General features: G+C 46.8%; 1 protein-coding gene across 1 annotated transcript; it reads right to left on the bottom strand.

Annotated features, from left to right (window-relative positions):
* Positions 1 to 146: 146 nt before the first annotated feature.
* LOC117894577 (G-box-binding factor) lies at positions 147 to 20,106 on the bottom strand. The gene is made up of 6 exons (XM_034801718.1): positions 19,806 to 20,106; positions 4,647 to 4,925; positions 4,241 to 4,574; positions 1,275 to 1,548; positions 921 to 1,201; positions 147 to 864 (listed from the first exon to the last, which is right to left on the bottom strand). Exons 2-6 carry the CDS (start codon positions 4,820 to 4,822, stop codon positions 637 to 639), a joined length of 1,293 nt encoding a protein of 430 aa, XP_034657609.1. The 5' UTR covers positions 4,823 to 4,925; positions 19,806 to 20,106; the 3' UTR covers positions 147 to 636.
* Between the last annotated feature and the right edge of the window lie 225 nt (positions 20,107 to 20,331).

Genomic DNA, 20,331 nt, shown 5'->3' with positions numbered 1-20,331 from the left:
CCCTACCTACTCCGCTCTTCAACTAGTATTAACATTTAATCCGCTGCTGGCCCATTCAGAGTGGCCTGTCTGTCTGTCTGTCTGGTGCAGCTGCCACTCCACCAAATAACCAAATAAAAACGTGCAAAATAATAATCACTGGCATGTTCTGTTTGCATATTGCATATTTTTTTTAAACTTTTTTAATCATAAAATCATTTCATAAAAATGATTTGAGCACATTCTTTTTATTTGTTTGTGTGTTCGCTTACATGAGTACCCGCACCCCAGTCCCCAATCCCTATCCCTATTTTGCCAACTGCCCAGCCGTGACCACAGGTCCGCCCACGCCGCTCGGTGGCTGATTTTATTATCAATTTTCATAACATTTTTTGCAAATTTTTGTAGCACCTGGCGGACAGATGGATCGGCAGCGACATCAGCCCAGGCTCAGTCCCAGTCCCAAGCCCATTCATTGGTAGCCACGTCAACCGTCAGCACAGCCAATTACGCAAATTAAACAGATTGTTATCCTGTCCAGACAGGACCGTATCCCGCATCCCACAACTCGTCGCGACCCCGGACAATATGACAAGCCAGGCGGCTTAATTCAATCAACGTGACATAATTACTTAATTAATTAAGTGCGCCCAACGGTCACACATTCAAATCGGCCATCATGTTGCGAAAATCATTCAGCGAGCCGTACATTTCAAAGTCCCCGCCACCGCCGCCACCGCCACTGCCATACACCTGTGCCTGTGTCTGGGCGTGGGAACGCACGTGCGCCGGTCGGGGCAGCGTCAGCGGCACGGGCAGCAGCTCCGGCATCACCGAGTGATGGGTGATCAGGGCTTTCAGCGAACTAAACTCCTTGGTAAAGCCCTGCAGGTGAGAGATTAACATTATTAGACCTCTTTTGGAATGCTTTTCATGCGCACCTTGATTTTGTAGCCCCGCTGTGTCCTGAGGATCAGATAGTGGGCCACTCGCGGTGATGGCGGCGGCACACGCAGCGACAGAGCAAAGCAGCCTGGCTTGGTGCTGCTCTGGCGCACCAGAAAGGCGCCGGGACTCTGGCGGGAGAGCACCTCCAGTGAGATCTCGCGCGGAATGCCCGCCTGAAACCAGGCGGCACCCTTAAGCTCCTGCTGCTCGGCTAGACTGAGATTATCCAGACGCAGTGATCCATTGGCGGCAAACAGTTTCGGACTGGAATTAGCTGCAGATTTGTAGAGGGGTAAGTGAAAGTTTTGGTTACTATTTCCATTTGGCCCACGGGAACCCGCACTTACCGCTGCATGTCTCTCGCAAATACTTCTTGTTGTTGGGCAGCTCCACCTGCAGGCGCTGGGTGGCCGTTTCCAGGGCGGTGAGCGATTGGCGACACGAGTCACCAAATTTGCTGGCCACATACTTGTCCGGCTCGCAGATGGCCTCGTTCACATAGCCATCCGAAATGGTCTGCGACGAGCCCGAGTTCAGGGAGGAGCCGCATGTGTTGTGCACCAGTGGGCGGCTGTCCTCGGTGCCCCTGAGCAGGCCAATGCCCATGGTGAGGCGCTTCACCTGCCACCAGGTAGAGTAGGAAGAAATGAAAGGATTGGTTTGTGGGTTAGTCGGTTGGTTGGCTGGCCAAATGCTACATTTTGCATGTTGCATGTTGTCTGACAATTTGGCAAAAGTTTTCGCATTGCTATAATGGCAATTTGGGATTGTTGTCTGACCAATATCAAAGCAGAGCAGAGAACAGAGCTGAACAGGTGCACCGTCATTTGGGTATTGTTTAGTTGTTGTAGCTGTGCTTTTTACCCCGACAACTGGCATTCCCCTTCCCGTATTTATATCCCCCCACAAAACCAGGAAACATCAAACACACTTTGGCTCTCACAAACCAGAACCGCAACATGCTACCAGCCCCGCTCTCTCCACCCCCACAGATTGATGTGTAAAATTTTTGGTTACCAATAAAATGCTAACCAGTGTTTGCCACGCCCACTCCGAACCCACTCCGAACCCACTCTCCAGCCATTCTGCCATTCCGCCTCCTGCCATTTTGTTGGCTTCTGCGGAAAATTACTTTGAAATGAGTTTTGTGCCTGAATTGAAAGTTTTCTGCCATTGGCGTTGGCTTCCTGCCTGCCTGCCCGCCCGTCTGCCTTCTGTGGGGATTCGCCGCTTAAATTGTTTCCCATTGCGTTTTGTAATTAGCCCGCCGAATCCAAAGTGGAGCAAGTTATCCTTCGACATGGCTCTCACCCTCTCTAATTTGTGATAATTATGTTGATTTTATAGAGATGAAAGTGAAGTTTACTTAATAATGTGGTCAGCCAACAAAGGCTTAAATATTATCTGAATTTAATTCTGAACAACTTCTACGTAGTACAAGGAGTCCTTGGGCTGGGCATTGGAGCAATTTGCAATTGCAATTCATTGGCTAATTAAATTGGCACATTGGCAGCGGCGTCGGGCGGCACTTGGCTCTGTCATTAAGGATGCAATCAGAGCCTCCTTTCTGCAGAGAATGTCCTAATGCCCCCATTATGCTAATGACATTGGAAAGGACTCACGCATTATGCAAATCCTGTTGGGGCAGGGCAAGACAATGCAAGAAGTGCCACTTGCCAGACGCTCCAGCGAGCGCTTCAAGCTCCGAGAACTCTCGATGCTCGACAAATCCCCCAACTATAAAGAATGCAACGGATGGGTGTGGCTGTGGCAGTGGGTGGCGGGCAAGGTATGCCTAGACAATGGCACAATAGACGTGTCTAAGTTGAGAGCTGAACATTCAGAGCACTCTGGCATTTGATTTTCCCATTCTCCAATCTCCAATCTCCGTTCTCTGTTCTCCTTTCTCTTTATTTCTCTTTTTGCTCCCTGGTGCTTCGTTATCTGTTGAAAACTTTCCACGTTGCCTACTTCCAAGCGCCGCCAGACAAAAGTTTCCCATTGTCCGTCCGTCCCTTGGGTGGGGGATCTCTCTCTTTCGCTCTCTTAGGCCTACGTACACGGCACAAGAGGAAAAACACGTGACAGCAGTGGGGCTGTCGGATGCATTTGCTTTGCTTGCTGCTGTTGTTGTTGCTGCTCCGATTTATGTGTCATAAAGTCAGTAAGTTAACGGCATTTGGCTGCCATTTGCCAGACATCTAGCATTGTTCGCCCACTACCTTTATGTCTCGCTCTCTCTATGTATTTTAGAGATGCACTGCGCGAAAAGTCGAGTGAGTTTTATGCTTTAACTTGGTTAAATTTGATTGAAAACTGTGGGAAGCAAACTCCGTTCGAATTAACTTTCATTATAAAATTATAAAAGTAAATTTATTCCCTCTACGATCTCACTTGGAGGACACCTGGGGATCATCTGTAACTCCCACTAACTCCTTTCATTTCTCTCAGTGTCCTACAGCTGACTTCCTTCGACTTCCCTTAGTTGGTTGCAAGTAAGTGCTGCAGCTGCAGCTCAACTCGGCTCTGCTAACGGCGCGTGCCAAAGTGCCGTTAGTTGGAAAATTTGCATTTGTGCAAATTAATTTAATGAACTCTTTTTTTTCGGGGCAGCTTGTTTAGTGGCAAACACTCTTAAGTCTGCAGTCTCCGCTCTCCTCGAGCCTCGAGTGCGTCCACTACATGAAAAGCTGTTGAGGGGAAAATTGCATTTGATTGCGATTCAGATTCAAGCAGTGCAATTTCCCTCAAGTGCCTCAAATTGCTACAGCAAAAGCGAAAGAGAGAGAGAGAGGGAGAGAGAGAGAGAGAGACTGCAAGTCAACAGTTAATTTCTATGGCAGGACAAAACAGCCAAAGTATCCCAAAGGATTTTCCCTGCATTCTTTGTTGCTCAATTTTACTCATTTCTCATTGCTGAAATTCTGTTGATGTTGTCTCAATTTGTCTCCTCCTTTTGTTGGTTTCCACTTAGTCATTTGCAGTGCCTTGCCATTTTGCCGGCATTAAGTGCATCCCCAGCTAATGCTTCAATGGATTTCCGGATCCTCTTCCCCGTGCCTGTGAATTCCACCAATGTAAGCAGATTTATGCTCTCTCTGTGCAAAGTAATTTGCAAGCAATGAAAAGAAAGAATCATCCACAAAGAAAGAGACGAACAAAAAATGATTGCTCCCAAAGGCAGGTCCTGCCTGCCACTACCTCTACTAGGCTAATAGTTAATATTAACAACAACCAAAAGAAGGCAACAAAAAAGATTGATAAAGGAACAGGAATGTGGGAGGAGTTGGGCTGTGCTGGTCTGTGGACTTACCAGCGGCGGTTTATCAACCAAACGACGGCAATTATTCATTTCTGTGGGTGAATTATCCTCCTCGGAGCTGGGGGAGCGCGGCAGTTGCAGCTGATGCTGGTGCTCCTGCTCGGGCAGCTCTTGGGCATTGTGGTGGCTGTGCACCAGCTGCAGCTGCTCCACGTGGCGTCTCGGATGGTGCGGATGCGGATGCGGATGAGAGTGCGTGTGCTGCTGTTGCTGTTGCTGCTGCTGCGGGCGTGGATGCTGGTGCGGATGATGATGATGATGGAAATAATGCTGCGGAGATGTATTCACTGTGGTCGTTCCTGTCCCTGCTCCAGCAGCTGCCTCACTGTGTTCGCAGTTAGCAAATGAATTAAGGGATGCAAAAGAAAAAGCTAGGGAAATGATTTGCTCTTCTTACCTGAAGATCTGCTCGGCTGCAATGGGCGACTTCTGGGCCGTCTCAATCAGCGTCGTCTCAGCCGTGTTCGATGAGGATGATGTGGAGGAGGAGGCTGAGGACGAGGACGATGTGAATGTGGCTGTGACTGTACTGAGCTGCGGTTCCAGGCGTAGCCTTATATCCTGCATGGCCATGAAATATGGGGAACCACTCCTCAAAGATATGTTTAGAATTTCGGGTGTATATCCCTGCGCTGCTGCTGTTGCTGTGGCCGCCTGCCGCAACCCTTTAGCGCATCTGTGGGGCAAAGAGAGGTGTGTGCGTGAGTGGCTTGTTAAAAGTTCCTGCCACACTTGAGAACCCTTTCACACAAAAATATCAAACTTTTCGTAGCTCTTAAGAAGGCGAGCAACTTTTACCCGACCCCTCTCGGTCACTTCTGGACCTTATGGTAATGCTCTGCGCTCTCCGCTCTCCGCTCTCGTCTCGTATCCTTTCTTTTCCCTGCTGCTGATGATTTCTTGACTTATTTTTTTACAGCAGCATTTTTGCCTTCTTGAGAACTGAGAACTGAGCACTGAAAACTTTTGCTTTAAGCAGCTTCCAAGGCCCTGCTGCTGGTCCTTGTTTAAGGCTTTAAGCCTTTGCCGACTGCAAAACTTTTTCAACCCACAAGTCCTTGCTTATTGAATCTCTCTCTATGGATCCCTACATGTAGTGTAGTGTCTGTGTCTGTGTCTATGTCTGTGTTTGCGCTGTGTGCGGTTCTTGGTAGGAAACTTTTAATGCGATTTTAAGCCTTTTGCTATTAGTTTGCAAATTGTTTCCAGATTTTCAGCATATTAATTTTTAAAGCTTTTTCCTTCAATGCTTTTTTGGGTCTTTTGGTTTCTGTGGCTTTCCGGCCAAGTGTCTCTTAATTGAAAGCCGAATGTGGGTTAAGGTTGATAAAGGAAGAAGGAGAACGAGAAGACGAAGACTGAAAAGGAGGCCTTAACTTTGCCCGAAGGTTTCCTCTCGCTCGCTCTCTCTTTTGTTCCGTTCTCTTGTTCGGCTTTGTTGTCGCATCACTTTACCTACATTCAACGGCTCCGCGAACAATGCAACACGAAGATCCCCAGCAGCAGCAGCAGCAGCAGACAAAGGAGGTGCATGCAACAAAAGAACTGCCTGCCAACATTGAAAATAAGGAAAGACGAGTGCAAAAGGCAAGGAAAATCATTGTGCAAAAGTGTAAGAAAAGCAGGCAAAGCGGCAACTGCAACTGCAGGCGTAATGTCGACAGTTGTTCTGATGCGATGTTCTGACGCTGTTCTGCATCTGCATTTAACAAGTATACGCCATGCTGGCCGGGCATTAATTTGGCCAAAGCGAAGAACTGTGAAAGTCACAAATGTGCTGACATTTGCTGGCACTCCATGTAAAGTTCTGGCAAGTGTCAAAACAGCAACAGGAAGACGGAGAACTTTGTGTCTGGTTACGGGTTGGGGCAGGCCACGATGTCTCACATGTTAATTTAGCTTGTCATACACACAATGCATCATGCAACATGTTGCACATGCTGTACGTACAGCACTAATAAGCTGCAAACAGTCGTAGATGTGCAGACAACCATAGCATACACTTGTGGGTCCAAAAGATGGGAATAGTTCTCAGTCAGTGATGGAAATAGTTCCTTAACCTCTGCAGGAAGACAGTTAGAGACAGCCACAGTCGTCGAGTCGTTCTGTTTTTCAAATCAACTTAAAGTTTAGCCCAATAAATTTCGAAGAAAAAAGTTTCCCATTTTATTGCTATTTGTTTTGGTGGTGAGCAAAAGTTCTTTTTATCTCTTCAAGCAAACAGGAAAACACATTGAAAATTACACGAGAAATAAGAATAAGAACTGCAAAAGGAAACCCTAGCTTAAAGTTTAACTTTTCTTTTGCCCAATAATAGTTTTTCAAGCACTTTAAATTCCCACCCAAATCTTTCGCTCTTTCTCTCTAGTTTGAATGGAAATTTACCTTTATGGAGTGTCTGTCTGTGGCTGTGTCTGTCTGTCGCTTTCTGTTATTTTGTCTGGCACCAGCAAACGCGAGTATGACAACCTTCATATCCGCCCATATCCCATATCCCATATGCCACATGCCATTTCCTTTGTGCTTGTATCCTCGCACAAGTTCTTATGAACTCTACTCCCCTTGCACATTTGCTTGTTAGTTTATTGAAATTGATATTATGGTTATCCCCGTGGCCAACTCGTGTCTTGTCAGTCTCTAAGTCTCTCAGTTTCTCTCTCCCTTTGGCCCGTTTATTTCTATTTTCATGTGAGATTTTGTTACCAAATTCATTGTTAAATCGTTTGGAATTGTTTCCTTTTCGGGCTGCAGCAAACTCGAAGCGACTCTCAGACAGCGACCGACTTGATTGTCATATATGAAGTGTTTCTGTCTCATGTTTGCCGCTGTGGCATGTTTCCCACAGCCCCCCAGGAACTCTCTTTCGTGGTTCTCGTGCTGGTTCTGGCTCTCATATTTTTCGGTCTTTATGGCTTTAATGCGAGAAACTTCAGCGTCGTTGTGGCTTATGGACTCGCTGACAAAGTCTTTAAAGCGCTTATGTCAATCAATGAGCACTGCAACAGTGCAACATGCAGCCAAAACGGATGTGGTTGCAGCTTAATAACAACAATAGCAATCACAAACGAATGTCTCAGCAGTCTTTGAGTCTTTGAACCTGGGTGGGCTCTGACTCTGTTTCTGACTCTGACTCTGGGGGCCAACATGTGAATTGTGGTAATATGAATACCCCGACAGACGGCAGACAGTGCTGGTGGTGGCCTCTGAAGAGCGAGAAGTAACGGTGCAAATGTTATAGGTGCGCCCGCGGGGCAACAATGAGGCAAAACAATATTTAAAAGACACTCGACAATGGCAACAAGCCATCCGAATGCCTGCAATGAGGCTAAAACGAGGTCTCAGAGTGAGGGCAGGGCCGGGCACACTGTAGCAGAAAGCACGACAAAACAATACCCGCATACCCGGTGTAACTATCTGTCTATCCTGTCCCCCTTGTTGGGGCGCCACAAACCTATCAGAAAATTTATGTAGCCATCAAAGCGAATGGAGATGGGAAATGGGTATCGGGTGCTGGAGTGCTGGGGTGCTGGGGTGCTGTGGTTTCTGTTGCAGCGTGTGGCAGCCACGAATGCCGTTCAATTATGAATTATGCCAACAATTTCATTTGACATGTTTGTAGTTGGAGCTGGCCTCATCCTGCCAGCAGCAGCAGCCAGCTCCTGCCTGCCTGCCAGCCTGCCTGCCACCTCTCCTCGTCTGCTTCTCCTCTTCCACTAATTAAATGCAGCTCTGTGGGGTCGATTTGTTGCGCTAATGCGCCTCTCGTAATTACACGAGAAATGGCGACAACGGCGACAACAACAGCAACAACAACGTTCGTGGCGGCGGCAACATTCCAAGACATTTTAACTCATGCGCGAGAGAACGTTGCGTGTGTCAATTCAACAGTGAGAAATGCTTTGTAACCGTGCTTCAGGAGGAGTAGGAGTCGGAGGAGCAGAGCTCAGCCATTGGAGACCATTCGATGGTGTCCAAGAACGCTCTAGAGGCGCAGGCACACGGGCCTAGGCTCCTTGGCGTCGTGTCTATGTCCACATTTGGCATGTGCAACAGCTCTACAGCAACAGCAACAACAATGGCTTCTTTGTTGTGGCAAAAGCTCCTTGTTGGCGTCGGCATTGCCTGCAATTGTACATTGACACCTCCTCTTGGCTCTTGGCTGCTTGCGCTGTTGGTCTTCTTTTTGTAATATACTCTTTGTCGGGGATATTATAGATTTGAGCAGGGGATTTGTTATACTTAACTATACTTGATGGCAACATCTAACCAGAGCTAACTCTTCTCTTAGGTGTCCAATCAGGGAACTTATGAACAAACGCTTTAAGGGGAAGATCACTTCAGAAGTTCTTCCAAATTTCGCTTTTGCTGTTTGCTTATTAGCATCTGCCGTAGGAACAATCTTTTCAAGAAGAATTTTCATATTTACGTGCAACTTCCATGGGAACATAGAAAGAACAATCATTCGCAAGAGAATATTTTAAACAATTTCTAAGAAAATACTACCAAAAGTCATAGATATTCCTCTCTCAAGAAAACCCTCTCCTCCTTCAGGGTATTTACACCTTCGACTAGCCATCTGATCCTTCATTTCTGCTGCTTTTTTGTGGGCATTGCTCTGGCGACGTACATGAAATTTATGTCGCCTAAAGTGCAACTCTGACAATGTGAGCTTGTAATTTGTTGTAGTTGTTGTTTCTGTTGCTGTTGCTGTGGCTTTTTGCTGCTCTTTTTGTGGCTTTGGTTGTCAGCACTTGGCCATGGCTATTTAATGATTGTGTCGTGCAAATACCAAAAGCAACAAAAACCAGCAAAGAAAACCTTCTTCAACTGCAGAGAGAAAGAAATCCCACTCGGGAATAAGCCAAAGTCAGCTGTTACACAGCTACAGAGTGGAGGGTGAGAAAGGGGGCTGAGAGGCAATGTGAAGTTGGACAGGTGAAAGGCGACACGGGGTGTGGCAACATCATGCAAATGTCACATGCAATCATAAATGCATATCGACATGCACACAGGACTGTAATAATTTATACAAATATCTGCGGCTTTTGACTCGGCACTTGTCACCTTTTTGGCAGAGAGAAGAGTTTCCCCCGAAGACCTCTTTCAGAGTGAAGGAGAGAGCCAGCCATGCCATGCGACAGTTCAATAAAAGTTATGCCACAAGATGATGACACAGTTTGCCGACACCAGAAAGGTGCCGTGAATGCCGTATGCGGAACTGCTGAGGGGAACGAAGGCTCCACGCTCCACGCTGATGTGCAGATTGAAAAACTTTTACCTCGTTGACTGCGAAAATGAAATATGCTTTCGGAGGCATTTCCAGGCATCATTCTTCATCCTTCGCTTGCCTTTTTTTTTCGGCGACAGATGCAAAGTGCAAACAGTATCAAAATCGCTTTCCTAGCTGACTTTTCCCCAATTGCTTTGGGGATTTTCAGGGGCAACTTTTGCCGTCATGCCAAAGCAGACAGGATAAAGTAAATGAAGATATTTCTGGATATCAGAATCTGGGGAATGACTTGCAATCGAAGGCAATCATCGGTATGCCAGTGGCAGGCAGGCAGACAGGCACGCAGCACACTGGGGCATGCCCCGGGGCACGCCTGCATTCCATTAATTAACAATTAGTGCCGTCAAAAGGGGTTGCTCGCCACAGAATGGTTGCAGAGAGTTGCAGCTCTCTTTTTTGATGTGCTGCGTCGTCGCTTTCCGGTGCACAAAATTGGATCCGAATGCCTCATGCCCATGCTCATACAGTAGCTGCTCAGATCGGAGATGCGAGATTGGAGAGATCCGAGGAAGTAAGAGGAAAGGAAAGGGAAGAGCAGTGCATGGGCATCAATGCACACAATCAGTTGATAATGATGCGGCAACGCCTTCTGCAATTCTGCGGAGCGTTAAGACCAGAAAGCGGATAGCAGATAGCGGAAAGCGGTAGGATGGATGGATGAATGCTGGGGATATAGCCAGAGATCAGAGCTAATGTCAAAGATGACAGCCACAAAGATGAAGAGAATGATGATGATTATGAAGATGATTATGAGGCGGATGACGACTGACGACTGATGACTTGTGTAATAAGTGGAAAGAATCTTGTCTAGAAACAATAACTCGTTCCCAGTTCCCCAGCACCCGTACCCGTACCCGTACCCGGCCTGGCTTTGAACTTGAACTTCAGTGGTTGTTGCATGTTGCATGCCACAAAACACAACTTAATGATGGTTACTCTCTCTCTCTCTATTTCTCCTGTCTCTTCTGTGTCTCTCGTTATGGCCAGATCGCTTGGCTGAACTGCAATTGTGGCTCTCACTTTGGCTGCTCTCTCGCTGGCTGCCTTTGCTGCTCTATGGCTCTGTGCGCCTGTTAACTTGGCCATGAAACATTCGCTGCTCGGCCAGAAATTTCACAACCGGCATTGGGAAATCGCTGAGAGACGAGCCAGCAGCGGAAAAAAGTGAGTTGAAGCTGTAGGAGCTGTAGGAGCTACGTGTTTTTCTTGTTTTCTTTTTGCTTTTCTGCTGTAGCTGTTGCTGTTGCTGTGTGCTGTCGCTTTTTGTTTCCTTTTTCGGCTTGGATGTTGCATCTACGCGATCTCGATTCTGGCTGCGGCTCCTCTCTGTGTGGACTCGGTGGACTGGACTCCAGTGGAAACTCGTTTCTCGGCCATATTTGTGCGTGGCGGCGTCTTAACCGCAAATCCTTTTAGATATGAATTGAATTCATATATTATTTATGATCTGTTTATTTTTATTGTGCATGCCAGATGAACATCATAATGATGATTGGATTGGGTTTGGGTTTGGGTTGTGTTCGGGGATTGCTGGGGATTGTGCATTGCCATGCCTGTCCGACTGTCTGTCTCTCGGTCTGTCTGTCTGTCTGTCTGTCTGTCTGTCAGAAATGAGAAAACTTCTAATTGGAATTGCTAATCAAGTTGGGCAATTTTCGATCGGTTGTCGGCCTTTCGCTGCCTGTCTCTGGGAAGTGTTTTGAGGCTCGTACTTCCCCCTGAAAGTGCCATAAAGTGGGTTAAGTGGAAGCAAATTCCAAGATCAATGGATCATTGATTGCGAATTGAAAAGACAGCTACTGCTTGATGGGTTATTTATGGCGCAAAAATAGAGCTAATGTTCGGTTTAATGGTGTGGAAAGTGTGTGTAGCTTTAGGCATAAATTCTCTGCAAATTCTAGTTAACTTTTACCCCATTTTGCATGCCCACATTCCTGCTCTTACCTTTAGTTCCCCTACGCTCATGTCTGGCAACCTTGGTCTCCATTTAAGGCCCTAGTTTTCCCCCTGCACCACTGCACTCTTATGCTTCGTGCCTCCAAAAATATCTACCCACTTTTGGGGCGCTATTCTTAGCGGACAATATCCAGTTCAGCGGCGCCCCACACGACGATGATGCTGGAAAGTAAATCGTCTGTGCTGCCCCTTGATTGTGCCACAACTCTGCTGCTAGGACGCTGCTCCTGCTCCTCGCTCCCCGCTGCCTGTCAGGCTGTTTGCCAGCAGAACATGGCCTTAATAGTTAGCCATGTACGTGAATATATGGCTCATGCGAGTGGCTCATACTCGTACTCGTAGTCGTAGTCGCAGTCGTCGCTCTTCGCTGGTTATTACAATTATTATTGTAGTTGACAGGCGGCTCGACGGTGACAGCGAGCAATTTATGCGGCGCTACGCAGGAGGACTGAAGAGGCAACCTGCCTGGGAACGTAAATACTTATTCCTCTATTCCGCTGCCCTTCTGTATTCCCCAAAGTGGCAACAGCAGCGGCAGCAACAGGAGAGTCCAAAATTATTTTCAAAGCAATTAGACCGACAATTGAGTGGAAAAGTGATTGGACGCGGCATCGAAACTAGCGAGGGAACGGGGGAGAGCACTGAGGAGGAGGCAGATACTTCAATTTGAAGTTACTTTGGGCTGAAGCGATGGGAGATGCTTTCTGAATGGATGGGGATGGGGATTGGGATGGTTTCCACTTGAAAGTTAAGAGCCTTCCGGCTCAATTTTTTTCACCAGTGTGAAATGCCACTTTGAGTGACGGCTTCAAATGTGTCTGCGCCCCCAAGCCCCATGCCCCTTGCCACCGCTTTAACCACACTTTTCTCACTCTTAAATCTCCCCACATTTACCACACTCTTTGCCCCATTTGTACCACTCTCCTTCCACCACTCTCCCCCCTCTCTCCCTCTCTAATATATTTCATTAAAAAAGTAGGGGAGAAATAAAGCCGGTGCAAAGTTTTCAACATAAGTGTGGAATGCAATTAAAATGCAACTACCAAAACGGATTAAAGCAAACATATCTACATATATGCACATATTTTCAGGATCTGTTGCGAGCCAGTACTTAGCATACAGAGAGGGAAACTCCCGGAGAAAGGGAGTCGGAGGGGAAATGGCATAAAAAGCAAAAGCGGAAGCTTCGAACTACAAAAAAAAGGAAGGGAGGATGGGCGAAAGGGAAAAAAGGAAACGTTAAACAGTTTAGCGGCGCTTTCCTGTGCTCTGCTTTAATGATAATGAAGATTATGTTGCTGCTGCATGTGGCAGAAGGCTGAGAGAGAGAGAGAGAGATGATGTGCATGTGGATGCAGATGATGTGTTGGCGCTAAAGTTGCATGATAATGCTGATGCTGGATGCTGGTTGCTGCTGGCGCTATAATGAAATTGTTGCTGAAGCGTTGGTTTGGAAAAGTGCAAAAGCTGCAGCAGCAACAGAAGCTGCTTGTGGCTCTTTATGCATATGTATACATATGTTCTGTGTGTGCTGTCCCACACATCTGCACTTGTAGCTGCACATCTGTGTGTGTGTGCTTATATCTCGTAATATGTCTGTCTGTCTGTGCTTCAAGTGGCTCTTAACGGGAAGCGTTTTGCATTGCATGCTACAGATGGAATTTTTAAGCTCTTCCCTTGCTGAGGTATAATAAATGTCAGCTGAAATTTGTGGCAATGCGGAGATGAAAGTGGCTCTAGAATGGTTATAGTTTGTGCTTTAAACAAATGCAAAACGTCACTAAAAATTTACAATATTTAATGGGAAAGTTTGTTAAGAAAGAGCATCCACAGATCGTTGCCATCTGCCACTGATTTCTCTTCCTACTCGTTTTTCAGGCAACCTTCGTTTTTGTTTTTGCTGAAGAGATTCGCGAGAGGAACTGAAGAAGGAATGATGTAAACAAATTTCAAAGAAAACAATTTGGATAATTACATTATTTTGATGAAGAGTTACAGTTATTACTGTAGTGGCTACACAGGAGAGGGCTAAGAGAGTGGCAGCGATGGGAGGATCTCGGCTGAATGATGAGCCAAGCAATAAGGAATGGCAAATGGGGCACAGGGAGGATCTCTCGACGAGCGTGGATGATGTTGCTGATGAACTGATTTACATCGTTGTGTGGTCGTTTGTTTTGAGAGTTACATAGGGGTAGGGGAACGAGGCATATCCCGAGTTACGATGGGATAATTGCAGGATGCAGATGCAACAGCAGCAGCGGCAAGAGATGGCATGCAAATGAGATGAGGAATTGGAAGGTGCACGAGAAGGCGAAACCAGAACGAGGACGAGTGCTTAACCTCATTTTCGGGGTCCAATCATAAAACATATTTGGTTTAATTATACATTCCAACTGGCTTCGCATCTCCGGCATCGCTCTCTGTGCATCTGCTTCTGCATCTCTGTGTGTATCTCCATCTCGATCTCTGGCTTTTGGGCTCAAAGCAAACGCAAACGCAATTGCATTTTCAGCCTGGCCAAAGGCATTGGCTCACATTAATAGTCGGGCAATAACCGCAGGCAGGCTGTAGCCAACAACTGCAGCAGCAGCAGCAGCAACAGCAACAGCAACAAAGTAGCATTTTCATTATGGATGCCAAAGCGTTTCCACTTGGCCAACTTACACCTGCCTCTCGCTCGACTCCTCCTGCTGCTGCTGCTGCTGCTGGTCTCCCCTGAGGGAGGGGTATGCCCAGCCACTCTGCCACATTCAATGTATTCAATTATTATTATAAGCCATGGCCCCTGCCCCGCCTCTGGCCCGCCCGAATGGGTGAACCTCCCTCGGGCTGCTGGAACCCGAATCCCAATTCAAATTGATTTGCCCAAAATGCTCGGTGAAAATTGCCAGCAATTGCCGAGGCAAGAGGCGGTGCTAGGCAAACGGTCCAAACAATTTCCCAGCATTTACATAATTTTCTTTTGTTGCAACAATTTTGTAATGTAAACTCGGCTGTTGCTGCCACGGCTGCCACAGCTGCGGCTGCGTCTTCTGGCCAGCTCTGCTGAGGCTGAAGCTGAGGCTGTGGCCTGCCTGTTGGCATCTCTGCGGTTTTCACTTGGCTCGTTACGCTTTTGATTTTTCCAATGAATATCGTTAGCATTTCATTAAGAGGCGGCGATATTGCGGTTGGTTTGCCATTGCCCCACTGTGACTCTGTCTGCCTCCTGCTGCCCTGCCTCCTTCCCCCCTTCCTCTTCCCTTCCTAATCGTAAATATTTCGTGTAAATATTTATACATTTGTTGGACTTCTTGTTCTGGTTACTCGGGGGCATACGAAGCCCATAAACATGTCGATAAAGAATCCCGAAGCAGGTTTTTTTCCACTGCCAGTTCCCAGTTCCCCTCCCTCATGAGGGGACTGTAGTTGGGGATTCTCTGCTCTGGATTCTCATGATGAACTCTTGGCATCTCTTCCCTCGGTAGGATTCAACTCCATCTCCGCCTTTGTTCCTGTATTCTGCGGATCCATCCAGCTGCCCCAGCGGCGGGCCTCAGCTTTTGATTGTCTTTTAATTAAACGACAGACGGCAAAACAATAAAAACAAAAAGAATGCTCCGAAAACAGGTTTCATTAATTTTCTTTGCCCTCCTCCGACTCCGACTCCGATTCCAACTGCGGAGTGTAGAGTCTGTCCTCCTCCTCCTTCTGCTTTAGAGTAATTTCAGTTCCCATTCCCATATATCTTCCTACCTGTCCGTCAGTTTGTTGTTTGCTTTATGGCTGTCAAATTTGCTGCTTATCAGCGCTTTATCTACATCTCTGGGCTGTCGTCTCTCTGTCAACATCTACGACTGTATAGCAGGGAGTAAGACTTAGGGCACAGCTCCAGCTCTAACTGCAAATGCATTTCCCTTTCCCCTGCTGCCCTGTCAGGCTTATCTTATTGGAGCAAACGTAAATGCAATCCACAAAATACTCGGAAAATACCTTTAATTGGATGCAATTCCTCAGATAAAGTTGAGGTTTTCGAGTGGGTAAGCAAGCAAGTGATAAAATTGGAAGTTGCAAGTTTTATTGCCCCGAAACGACGTTGATTATTCTATTTTCTTAGGGGAAGCAGTCGTTCACAGAAAACTAAGTCTTTGTGGTTCATTAGAGTGGAACCAGTAGAGGAAGTTTGTAGGATTTGAAGGGCCTTTACTGGATGGGTTGATATTTTCAAGAAATTAACAAAAAGAAGAGCAACTTTGAACCATTTCAGACAGCTGCCTATATGCATTTTCCATTTCTATAATTTATTGTATACCATCCTGTATTCTTTTTGTCGCTCTGCTGAAGACTTTGATCATCTCTAATGCAATTCCAACTACATTTGACTTCCCATTTGATTCTATTTATAGCAGTGCAACTACTCCTTCTTCCTCTCTTGTCCTCTGTTTAATTTGTTTGAAATGAAAGTCACGCCGTTGATATAATGCCACTCCATTATGTGACAGACACAACTGAACGATCTTTGAGCGTATTTTGTTGTAGTTCTCTTCGCTGTGAGATTTGTAGTTCCTGGCAGTCGTTTACCTTAATTCCCCTGTCCAAATTGCTATTTATATGCAGCGCCCTCGCTTTTAATTTGCACTGCAAATCACGAGCAGACCCAAGACCCCAGCCCCAGCACCAGCACCAGCACCAGAGGCAGCTCCTACGATGCAGTTGGAGTGCTGAAGTGCTGGAGTGTTTGTACTCCTCCAGCAGTTCGTTCGTTCCCCGAGTGCCGCCGAGTGCCTTGTGGCAATCGCCAAACAAAATCAACAGGTGGCGCGCATATTTCAACATGCGGCGGCTGCCAGGCAAACCGAGCGAAATATCAATAAAAATGCCATTTGTTGCGATTGTGCCATGCCACGGAGTAACCAACAGCCAAGTGGGGAGACCTACGACTAGGGGCTGTATAGTGTGCGGGGGATTCCGAGACTCCTTTCGAACCTGAGCTGAGCTCTGAGAACCTGGCAGCCGCCGCCACACATAGATAATTTCCTTCTGCGGACCACTGACTCGCAGACACCAGGCCAGACCAGACCAGACCAGCACAACGGCCAACAGGCACTTGCTCTTTTGATGATATTTCTGGCCGAGTCAGCAGTGTCTCTGTTTTTGTTTTTGTTTTTGTTTTTTTCTGCCTTTTTTTGGCTTGCCTTTAATTTATTAGCCACACTTTGCCCGGCTGTTGCTGCTGCTGCTGCTGCTGCTGCATTTAAACGACAAGTGTTGCAAATAAAAAGGCAAAAATTAAAGCGGTGCAAATTAGAGACAGCGAGGAGGGGCTGTGCAGGGCAGTGCAGGGGTAAGCGAATGAGCAGCAAAACCAAATCGACAACCAGCGGGTACGTCAACACCAGAGGGTGCCCGAGACCCAAGTTTGCAGCTACAAAAACTTGTTTCCAACTAAAAAACTATTAAAGAAGAAATCAAGAATGACTTTCGGGTTGGCCCAAAACCTTGGATACTCTTGCGAGGATGGATGTAGAATATAGTCTTACGATTTGGCTGTGATTTGGAAGAGATGTGAAGAAAACGGGATTTAAATTTGTGGAGGTGTTAGCTGGGGTTTCATTTAAAAGGAAATATTGTTCCTAAGTTTCCTGTCGCAAAGTTTCAGAGGAATATTTCAGTTCATCATCTGTTGCTCCTCATTGTTATTCCGTAAAAATGCTTTGCTGTTCTCCTAGTAGCTCCTACATTCCCTTTAGAATTCCCCTGCCTTCCGAGGCAAATTTATTAATCGCATTGCAAACATATTTTCAAGATCGTTATGCCCCATTTAAAAGGTAGATTTGTGTTGTTTCTGTTTCTGTTTCTTTTGGGTAAAGTTGCTGTTGCCATTGCCATTGCTGTTGCTGTTTTTGTTGTTTCTGTTTCTGTTTGCTTTTGGTGTTGGTGTTGCAGCAAGAGACTTTGCTGCGGTTGCTTAATAAAGGCAACAAGAGCGGGTGGGCCGACGTGTGCCGGTGTGGCTGTGCCACAGTGGGGTTAACATCAGCGCCAAAGGCCAAAAGTGTTGCGAAAGCAATGCAAACAAACAAACGAAGCGTTTCTCTCTCCCTCTTTCTCTTTCTCCCACTGCCTGCTGCGGCTGCCTGTTTGTTTGTTGCTTTTTCTGCCTGCAACATGTGTAGTTTTTGTTGCTGCAAAAAAGAGTCCAAAATGAAGACATGAGCAAAAGCCAGAGAGAGCCCAGAGCCAAAAGCAGTGCCAGTGCCAGTGCCTGTGCCAGTACCAGTGCAACAGCAGCAGCAGCCAATGCCGACCTTCTTTTGTGCTGCTGCTGCTATGTGGCTGCCACACACATAATTGCTATGGCAACAGAGTCGGCTAACGAGTTGGGTCAGGCCTAGGCAGAGGGAGAGGATGGGTTGCATGCTGCGGGCGAAGAGGTTGCATCTCTCAGCTGACAGTTGAGAAATTAGAACGGTTTTTGTCTCTCAAATCACATGCACGTGTTGCTCCCAAAGAGTCATCTTCTCCGTCTCCTTCCCGCTCAACTCTCAGCTTCGGTTGCTGTTGCTGCTGCTGCTGCTGCTTCTGCCGCTGCTCTTGGCTGTCGCCGCGTGATTGGCGGCTGCTGCTGCTGCTGCTGCAGGTGCGTGGCTGCAGCTGAAGTTGCTTACCCCTGCCGCTGCCACTGCCTCTTTACTCCTTCCATTTGGGATGCTGCTGATGGGCCTCTGTCTCCTACTGCTGCTACCGTTGCTGTCCCCCAGAGTAGTGCTTCTGCTCCCCGCCTGCTGTTGTGTAAGGTCAGGCCTCTGTCTCTGTCTCTGCCTCGGCCAATCCACCTCCTTCCAAGTCTTGCTTAATCAACGTTGTAATTTCGGTTTTTTCTATACCCTATGTACAGTAGGGTGTTCGGATTTTGCAGGGACTTTGGCTACACGAAGAAAAAAGCTTCTGCGAGTGTGTGCAGTATATAGAATCGATCTGGCCATGTCAGAAGAAGAGTTCTCTGCCAATTACTACCTCAGTTCCATGTTCGATCAGTCCTGAAATATGTACAGATATTCCAAGAGATCTTTCCCATGATCCCTCCTATGATCTGCAAAGGGTATATCGATCTTCGGCCACTTCCAACTCCACACTTTCCTTCTTGATTTGTTTCTGTGGCTGAGCATCATCTGCCTTCTCCGCTGCCAACTAAATGATTTTAATGTCTGCCTGTTTGCACAAATCTTCATCGTCTGCAGCAGTTGCAACATTTGTTGTCGTTGTTGTTGTTGTCATGTTTTGTTTTAAAGTTTCCCTCATGAGTTGCATATTCGATTACACCCAGCCACAGACACCGGCACAGGCACAGGCACAGCCACAGTCCCGCAGAAACAGGCGTAGCCACGGGCCTGCCCTCGCGGTGTCCCCCACCCCACCCCGCCCCGCCCCGCCCGCACTCATTGAAGGTTTGTTTAAACCAATTTGCGTAGGTGGACATTGGCGCATGTTGTGGCCTGTGTTGGGATTTGTTGCCTGGGATTTTGTGGCACTACGTGATTGCGGGTTGTTGCCGTTGATTATTGCCTCTCGCGGCACGCATATAAATCTCAGTGTTTAAATCTTCAGTTAAACTTGTAAATTAAAACCTTAATGAGTCTGAGTATGGGGTTTGGCTCGAGGTCTGCCTCTCTGTGGCTCTGTGGCATGCTGTGCAACATGGTTACTCGAACTGCCTCGGACTGGGGTGTGATTTATGCTGTTCACGAGCACTTTAAGACATCGAGGCATGCGGTGAGGTGGGGGGGAACTATCTCTAGGCAGAGATGCTGAGCATATTTCTAGTAATTCCTTTCCTTCAATTGTTTAGCACTCCTCCACAGACGGCAGCCAGGGAGTTCGTTTCGCGTGTTCGTTTCTTATAAGATCTTCAGCAATTAGTTGGGGAGTTAGTCCGGGTCCCACCATCACATATGGATGGCCCCACACTCTCAGCGGAACCCGCACTCTTGTCGATGCCTTCTAAATGATTTCTTTTGGCTAATTAATGGCCAGTGAATATTCTCACGCTTCTCGACAGCACAAAGACACAGGGAGCAGGGATTACAGGGGGTTGGGAATGGCGAACAAGTTCTCTTTTCTGCTGCCGGCCAACAAAGTGTAACAATCGGCGACTTCCTCAATTTAATTTGCATATTTTTCCTTTGCTGCTGCCTACCCACCGCGGTGACTTGATTAATTTCCACTGTCTCCTGGGCGCTTAGATTTAAACTGATTTCATAATTATTTAATGATGTTTAAACATACACACAGATGACTCGCACATGCTCTCGTACATGCTCGTGCTCGTACCTTATTTAAATGAGATAATTGTGGTGTACACACGGTGCACGGAGCAGGTCTCTTTGCTCTGCGAGTGTGATTGCCATCCGCTTGGGGTAAAGTGTCCACAAATGCCAGCAACAGGTTGCGGGCAGGTTCAACGCTTCGTATGGAAAAGGTTACTCGGCCAGGCCCAAAAACCAAAATGTGCACGAGAGTCTTTGTTTAATGATCTTTGCGAGTATTGGGAAATATTTAAGCCCACATGTGCGCTTTTTTAATGGCTTTAATTTCACAATTTTCAATTTTTTCTTGGGCTCTTTGTTCGAAAACTAATATTTATTACTATTTGGGAGACCTAAAAAACTGCGCAACTATTTCCGAAAACTCTGATTAATTTTGTAGCTGTAGTTTTTTGTTGCTTAAACTCTTTTTCGCGCTTTTTGTCACACACTTTTGAAACTATTACGAAATAAACGCTGGCTGCTGCCTCTCCATAATGATCTCCGCTCAGACTCTGACTCGCAGTCGATCTCGTAGCCGTATGTTAGTGCAA

Source organism: Drosophila subobscura, chromosome J (assembly GCF_008121235.1).
Source record: "Drosophila subobscura isolate 14011-0131.10 chromosome J, UCBerk_Dsub_1.0, whole genome shotgun sequence".
NCBI lineage: Eukaryota > Metazoa > Arthropoda > Insecta > Diptera > Drosophilidae > Drosophila > Drosophila subobscura.
Note: the sequence above shows the minus strand (reverse complement) of the source record. Positions and strands in the feature narration are given on the sequence as shown.

What these genes read in the sequence shown, in the direction of transcription:
- LOC117894577 (XM_034801718.1), bottom strand. Translation starts at nt 4,822, where the DNA reads ATGGCCATGCAGGATATAAGGCTACGCCTGGAACCGCAGCTCAGTACA. An exon ending in GCAGCCGAGCAGATCTTCAG is followed by an intron (nt 4,575 to 4,646) that starts GTAAGAAGAGCA and finishes CTGCGAACACAG; the next exon opens with TGAGGCAGCTGCTGGAGCAG. An exon ending in AGCGGGGCTACAAAATCAAG is followed by an intron (nt 865 to 920) that starts GTGCGCATGAAA and finishes TCTCACCTGCAG; the next exon opens with GGCTTTACCAAGGAGTTTAG.